This window comes from Sinocyclocheilus grahami, unplaced genomic scaffold (assembly GCF_001515645.1).
Source record: "Sinocyclocheilus grahami isolate Dianchi unplaced genomic scaffold, SAMN03320097.WGS_v1.1 scaffold960.1, whole genome shotgun sequence".
Lineage (NCBI taxonomy): Eukaryota > Metazoa > Chordata > Actinopteri > Cypriniformes > Cyprinidae > Sinocyclocheilus > Sinocyclocheilus grahami.
Genome location: NW_015506139.1, coordinates 186712 through 195333, shown reverse-complemented (window position 1 = coordinate 195333; position 8622 = coordinate 186712). Strand labels below are relative to the sequence as shown.

The 8622-nt window shown below is 38.3% G+C and overlaps 1 protein-coding gene across 1 annotated transcript in view; it reads right to left on the bottom strand.

Moving 5' to 3' along the window:
• Nucleotides 1-8622, bottom strand: part of LOC107564771 (WD repeat-containing protein 11) — a 161614-nt gene that overhangs the window by 50415 nt on the left and 102577 nt on the right. Inside the window, exons 17-18 of the mRNA XM_016249924.1 lie at nucleotides 3827-3933; nucleotides 2830-2944 (exon numbers count right to left, since the gene is read on the bottom strand). Coding sequence (XP_016105410.1) covers nucleotides 2830-2944; nucleotides 3827-3933 — 222 coding nt within the window. The remainder of the gene's footprint in view (nucleotides 1-2829; nucleotides 2945-3826; nucleotides 3934-8622) is intronic.

Here is an 8622-nt window from a genome sequence, read left to right as displayed (position 1 = left end):
ACAATAATTCTGTGCAATGAAAGATATATGCACACACACACACACACACACACACATACATATATATATATATATATCCCGTGTGCAGAATGATGCACTTATAGCATCATGGATTCAGAGCACACAGCTCTTTGCATTGAAACTTTTATGATAAAACCATAGATTAGGGGTGGCGAACATTGGTCCTGGAGAGCCGCAGCCTTGCAGAGTTTTGCTTCAACCCTAATCAACCACACCTGAACAAGCTAATCAAGGTCTGAAGGGTTACTAGGAAGCTACAGGCAGGTGAGATTTTATTAGGGTTGGAGCTGATCTCTGCAGGGCTGCGCCTCTCCAGGACTGGAGTTCGCCATCCCTGCCATAGACCTTTATTTACAAATCAAATATAATAATGGGAACTTTACAGTGACATGGAATTCGATTGCTGAATATAGAATGACAGACAGCCACAGCGGAGAGAATAGTTTACGTGATCTTTAATTTAACAACTTAACTATTAATTTGTATTCGTATTGTATTTGTATTGAATGGCTTCAGAAGACTTTGGAAACACCCCCAAATCCTATCAAATCCTTTGGATAGAATTTTAATCCTATCCAAATCACATTTCTGGAAATCAATTTCTGTCTGACCGATTATCGGATATCACATTTTTTGTGTGTTGCTTTTTCACTCTACATAAAACGTAAATATGTCAGGCGCTGCTGTAGGAAACATGCTGGAAGTCTGTGGTGGAGGCGGTGTTGTTAAGTGAAGCCAGTATCCAGAGAGCGAGACTGTTGGATAAGCTTTAATGAGAGAGTCAACTGATAAATACTAACAGCTGTTTTCACTCTGTTTGCGATATAAAAACATTTGTGAATAGAGTACGCAGAATAAATGAGTACACCCCCTTGGAATAAATACAAAAGATGCATTTGCTTAATGAGCACTAATTCAATTCAATTGAATAAAAACAGAGAAATGTGTCATTAATACCTGTAAAATAAGTAAATTAGCCAATTTTGTTTAAATAAAGCATTGAAGAAATGAGTACACCCTAGATTTAATTCAACAAATGTATAATATTCTAGTACTTAGTATGTCCTCCATAAATTTAAGTATACTACTCTGACCCTTCTTGGCACTGAGTGTACAAGTTCACATCATCTTGTCACATCTGTCGTTTATATCCTGGAAGATGACCACCTTAAATGCCCTGGGCCCGGTTCCCCAAAACGTTCTTATCGCTAAGTAGTTCTTAACCTATTCCTTAACCTCTCTCTTAACGTTATGGCACGATTCCTGACACGTTTGTACGCTAAGTATATCTTCTGTAAGTCACACTTTCGAAAGGTTGGTCTGGACCATTCGTAAGCTCTCTCTTTGCGTTGTTTGAGCTCAAGACGCTAGTCGCCGCCACTGTGCAGCAGTCTTTAGAAATCAGCGCAGCGCAGTACAAGTCTGAGCCAAATGTACAAGTCTGAGCCAAATGTTGTGGCTCAACAATGATTTTATGTTATGGACATTTTAAGACTAATAATAAAATATGTTCGCAATGGATACAGGCCTATTTATGAAGTTGACTTTATTTGGTATCAGAACTAATATGGTGGTAATTAGCCAAGGCTATTTCGTAAAGTCATTAAAGCGTTTAAATTGGCAATCACTTTTGATAATTAAAATCTGGCAAACAATTTGGCTCTAAATGGCTAAGATCTATAAATGGGTAAGCATGGTGGTGTCCAGTAAGCGACCATCTACACACACACACACATACACATGCCACTTAGGAACATAAACAACTTTGGTAAGATATATCTTTCGAGTCTTCTTAGCGCGCTAAGAGTGAGCATTATCGGAGAACCGGGCCCTGGTCTTTAATGGAGAGTTTTTATCAACTCAGAATCCCCCACAGGTGCTCAAGAGTGTTAAGTTTGGGTGAAATATATGTCCACTGAAGGATTTTCTCCTTGGGAGAATGCATATCATCATTGTCATGTTGAAAAAATGCCCAACCACTCAGGGAATGAGAAGAGGGTTTTCTGTTTCAAGTTTTTGTATTAAATCACACAGTGGCTAATGACAGCATTGATTAAGCACAACTCTCTCACACCTTTAGCACTCATACATCCCTATAGAAGAGCTTTACTACCACTTCACTTCACTGTGGAAACCAGTTTGGTTTTTAAAAAAGTGGACAACTGGAACTCTTTTACTTACAAGATTAAATTCAGTCTAAGTAATTTTGTATAAAAGCGTTTGTTAAATGTTTAACAGTATATGCATCTTGTACCGCTCTACACAATTTTACACACTACTCTAAACATACTACATACTGGTCTGTGTTATTTGAGTCAAATGCTCTTTATGAAACCATGGCTGTATACCAGTAAAAGAAACATTATACAAATGATTCCACACAGCTCCGGGGGGTTAATGAAGGCCTTCTGAAGTGAAGAGTTTGTATAAGAAAAATATCCATATATAAAACTTTATAAATTGCAATCTCTAGCTTCTGTTAACTGACGTATGTGCGTCCACTAAATTGTGGCGTTCCAGCGGATGACGTAGGACTTTAGGCCATTATAAAGATTGGAAGAGAAAGGACATTTTTTAACACAACTTTGATTGTATTAGTCTGAAAGAAGAAAGTCATATACACCTAGGATGGCTTGAGGGTGAGTAAATCATGGGGTAATTTAAATTTTTTAATTATCCCTTTAAGGCACTGCCTTGTCTTAATGCTCTGAAATGTATGCATGTGCATTAGCTGAACCATTTCTGCTAAAGAATCAATCATTGGATTAATCATTCAACCAATCAATCAATAAAAAAGTAAACACACACCTCCTTGGTATCCCAGACCTCAGCTCCATCTGTGTACATCACCAAGAGTTTTTGGTTGCCTTTCCCAGGAGCAAAACGAATCTTCTTCACCCACCCACGGTGTGTAGGTACAGCCCTGAAAAATATAAACAAATCTGACATTTTAAAGGGGTTCTATTATGCTTTTTTACTTTTCAACTTTAGCTAGTCTGTAATGTTGCTGTTTGAGCATAAAAAAGATCTGCAAAGTTACAAAGTTCAAAGTCCCGATATTTTATTTAACAGAAATCACTTTTCAAAAACTACAACGAATGACTCGTTTGGACTACAACGCATATTTTCTGGGATTTGTGATATCACAAACATCGATGAATGGGACGAGACCTGGTTGAGCTGCTCTAGAGAAGGCAACAAGTGTTAACACTATGGCGGAGACACGCTAGCTTTCCCAAGGCAACGAATTTAGAGTGGTTACAATTATCCGGGTTTAAATCGCGCTCAAATTGATTTGATTTTGACGCAATATTTATACTGAAGCTCGCAGGCGGCTATGGTAAGGGGCATGACATTTCCCGACCAGGCGCCGAGTGCTGCCAATCACAACACACACTGGCCCAGTTAACCAATCACAGCACATTTCGTATTTCAGAAGGCGGGCCTTCATTTGATACAGGAACTATTTGAGCCGTTCATGCCAGACTGGGGAGAGAGGTGTTGTAATAATGTAAAATATGTGAAAAATAATGTTTTTCCGAACAACCTAGTATGAGAGCCTGTTCTAGTACACCCCCAAAACAAAATCAAGACTTTGTAAAAGAACATAATAGGACCCTAAAAGCAACTCAAATATGGGATGCAGAGTCGTATATTTCCAGCTCGGTCCTTAATTAGGTTTCATTTCAGTTAGGATGCTGTCATATAAAGTAGTTCACAGAGTTTTGGAATTAAATCAGTTTGCGCACATACATGCATGGAGACACATTTTACTTGCTGGGTCTTCAGTAATATATATTTTTACCTTGAAAGTCGAGCCTTTAGGTCCCAAAAATTGAGGTTTCCATCTACATCTCCCAGAACTAGGGTGTCTCCTTTCCATGTAATACAGGCAATGCTTCCCATACTGCCCTGGAAGAGAGTAGAAAAACTTCAGTTTCTTGCACACAAGACATAGGACACTGCTAATATGTCATAATCAGATAATCAGAATATGATATAAGTGACGTGACATGTGGCCAAGTATGGTGACCCATACTCGGAATTAGTGCTCTGCATTTATCCCATCCAAAGTGCACACACACAGCAGTGAACACACACAAACCGTGAACACACACCCGGAGCAGTGGGCAGCCATTTATGCTGCGGCGGCCCGGGGAGCAGTTGGGGGGTCGGTGCCTTGCTCAAGGGCACCTCAGTCGTGGTATTGAAGGTGGGAGAGAGCGCTGTACATTCACTCCCCCCACCTACAATTCCTGCCGGTACGAGACTCGAACCCACAAACTTTGGGTTATGAGTCCAACTCTCTAACCATTAGGCCACAACTTCCCCATATGATATGTGATATTACCAGTTGTCATAGACATTTGCTATTTGACATGGTGCAAGGACCCTCTTGGAAATACTCTGTTTATTATTACTGAAAGTGAGCAGGATACCATTGTTTTCCTGAATATTATTTCTTTTTCATTTCATTTATTTCAGTTTTCCAGTTTTACTGACATTTTTCCTGATATGTAAGCATTTTCCGTAGTTGGATATCGGTTTAGTAATATTGGATAAACACAAATTTTGTGAAAATTTGACCAAGAGCCTAGGAGTAGCTTGAAAAACTATGTTTTCAACAAAATTCAGCAAGCTCAGCCAAATATAGTATAATAGGTAATGATGGTCTCGTCATGACCCAAGGAATCTTATAAGATCAGTCTCATGCCAATAGGCAAAACGAATAAATCATTATAATTTTGATGACAAGATGGCACTGTCTCCAAACTTTACCTCAGGGCATGGTGCCAATGATACATACTGACTTTTTAAATTAAATTCTTCTTTTTTTTTTTAATGAGAAACTTTTAAAGGGTTAACACCTAAAATAGTGGACATGGAAATCTGATATCGCCTTGAGCAGTCTTGTGATTTTCGGCCCAACTGTTCTTATTGACCAAATACTTATTTTCCAAGGTCCTAAGTATATATATATATATATATAAAACATCCAGTGTCCATCTCTTGACCAGTAGGAGACACTAGGGTTGTGCCGATAGACGATAGTATTGTGTATCGACGATAGTCAGAGATATCGACTATAACAGATGTCTCTGTCGATAGTCAAGATGATATTAGACTCATACTCCTATTAACGTATTAATAATAATAATAATAATTATTATTATTATTAGGCGGCCCATTATAATTTATCTATTATCAAATTGGCCCGCTTTTTCATTCAGCACTGTATTTCACACACACACGCACGCGCGCAAATGAGGAGCCTGTAGCCAATGAAGGAGTCTCCAACCACAAACACAGATACATATCGTCTGCTGATATATAACGTATTTTGTTGCACTTTAACAAGTAATCTGAACGGCCTATATATGTGCAATATTTTAACCGAGCCCTCACTAACTGAGTTTAATGCCACAGTTATGTTAGAACGCATCTCATGGGGCGCACAGTCAGGAGCGCTTTATGACTGATGTATCTGTTTAATTTAAATTTACTCCAAATATATGAACTTACCCGTTTTAAATACTTTATATTTAACGTGTTCGTTTATGTCCAATATTTAGTGTTAAACTGTTGGTCTTGAAAATAAATCTACTTTTGATTTTCACCGTTGACTGATTTTGCAGACCAGACTGATAACTTCCATGCTCTGATGCGGTAAACTTGTCACAGGACGTGCGGTCCTAATAGCGATGTATGACTGTTGTATCCGAATATATATGAAATAGCTGATTTAAATATTTTTGTATTTAACATGTTAGTTTATCAGTATGTTTGAAAGTATATTATTTAGATTCGTGGTGCTTCCATAGGCTCCCTCTCTCTCGTGTGGTTTAAAACACCAAATAGGTATGAAATAGCTTATGACAAGTACAGTGAGTCTGAGTCTATCGGCGATCTCACGGACTGGTGATATTACGATTTGAAAAATTACCATATCGCCCAACACTAGGAGACACTGTGCCAAAGCTGCTTATATCATGGATGTCACAGCAGCATCATATAACCAAATTTATTTCAAAAATGATAACTGGATGCCACTTGCTGCAAACATGGAATAAAGCAAGGTCACTGCAATGACAACAAAGTAACAAATTAATGTTTGAAATGTCCAAAACTGCATACTGAACAACTGTTTTGCATTAAAAAAAAGTTAAGCAAGCAAGTGTCTTGAACATTCAGAGAATTGATGCAACAAATTAAAAGAATAGATGAACAGAAAGACACTGATAATCAAGTATATTAGTTCTTGTTTTACTGGTTATGCTGAAGAGAGAAATGGGTTGCTTATAAACACAAAATATGCACAGTGAAAAAAGAAAAAAAAACGGATCTGAACAAATAATCAGAAATAAGTACACTGCGGAAAAAAGCCCCACAGGAGATGAAAGGATAATGAGGACAAAGGAGGGAGCAATTTTCTCTCCATCTCCTCTTTCATCAGAAAAGTTTGAAACTGCAAATGTTATACTCTCAAAACACTGCAAGGGAATGTTTGAAAATGCTTTTGATCCATGTAGAGAGTATGTACAGCTGTATCAAGGATATTCAATGATGTCCAAAATGTGCATTTAAAAACAGAATTTGCCTTCTACACATATGGCTGCTACTTAAGACAAAACAGGCTACAAGAGTGCAAAAAATAAAGGTTTATGAATTCAGGAATTATTTTGTATTATTTGGGTGTAACCTTGACTTTCTCACAAAATGTGTGAGAAAATGTAGCATTCACAATGATAAATAAATACATTGAGAATACTGGATTGTTTCAAACTAATTTTCAGCTTTTTATCAAATTGTCACCACAATCAGAGAGATAATTTGACTGACATGGTGAACATACTTTTTAATCCTTTAATATAACAATATTGTGTTATAATGTTATAATGAGAGGATTTGCAAGTGAGAAGAACTCAGCACTGAACAAAAATGGCGTTTTGAGTGGTGAATGGGTTCTGATGAACTAATTGGCTATTGTGATCAAGAAATCAACAGAGATTGGCTACATTTCTCAATGCTGCAAAACACATTGAAAATAGAAACCTTTGACACTCAGCAAACACATATGCACTGGAGTGACTGCCAGAAAAAGAGAGAAAAACTGTTGGCCAATATGCTATTATTTTGCAGTACATTCCAGAATATCCCTTGCTCACAAGTATTACAATGCAAATATGACGCATAACAATGCCATGACGGGCCAGACTAAAATCTACCCATATAACCTTACCTTGAATGACTGATGTCTGTTCTAATGTCTGATGCCTGGGTTTTGAATTGAAGAAGTTGATAATTTTGTCATAATCCAAGTTTTCTGTTATATATAGATGGCTGTTTTTATTATAAACATTCAAGGAAACTGTTATTTGGAATCCAGACAGACAGAGCTATCAGCGCAAAGAACGTAACATAACTGGCGCAACGTAACTTACTAATTACTAAGATACTAATTAGCATAATACTATTGTCATTATTATTATATCGTTCTAATGAAACACATGACAACACAAATCACATTTAAGGTCGTATTAAAAAAAATAAATAAATAAAAAAAAAGGGAGCAATTATTAGAAAATGGAAGACATACAAGACCACTGATAATCTCCCTCGATCTGGGGCTCCATGCAAGATCTCACCCCGTGGGGTCAAAATGATCCCAGAACCACACGGGGGGACCTAGTGACTGACCTGCAGAGAGCTGGGACCAAAGTAACAAAGGCTACCATCAGTAACACACTGCGCTGCCAGGGACTCAAATCCTGCAGTGCCAGATGTGTCCCCCTGCTTAAGCCAGTACATGTCCAGGCCTGTCTGAAGTTTGCTAGAGAGCATTTGGATGATCCAGAAGAGGATTGGGAGAATGTCATATGGTCAGATGAAACCAAAATAGAACTTTTTGGTAAAAACTCAACTTGTCATGTTTGGAGGAGAAAGAATGCTGAGTTGCATCCAAAGAACACCATACCTACTGTGAAGCATGGGGGTGGAAACATCATGTAAGAAACAAGTGTAAGAAATTACACTTTGCTACAATGTAAAGTAGTGAGTGTACAGCTTGTATAACAGAGTAAATTTGCTGTCCCCTCAAAATAACTCAACACACAGCCATTAATGTCTAAAACGCTGGCCACAAAAGTGAGTACACCCCCAAGTGAAAATGTCCAAATTGGGCCCAATTAGCCATTTTCTCTCCCTGGTGTCATGTGACTCATTAGTGTTACAAGGTCTCAGGTGTGAATGGGGAGCAGGTGTGTTAAATTTGGTGTTATCGCTCTCACTCTCTCACACTGGTCACTGGAAGTTCAACATGGCATCTCATGACAAAGAACTCTCTGATGATCTGAAAAAAAGAATTATTGCTCTACATAAAGATGGCGTAGGCTATAAGAAGATTGCCAAGACCCTGAAACTGAGCTGCAGCACCGTGGCCAAGACCATACAGCGGTTTAACAGGACAGGTTCCACTCAGAACAGGCCTCGCCATGGTCGACCAAAGAAGTTGAGTGCACATGCTCAGCGTCATATCCAGAGGTTGTGTTTGGGAAATAGACGTATGAGTGCTGCCAGCATTGCTGCAGAGGTTAAAGGGGT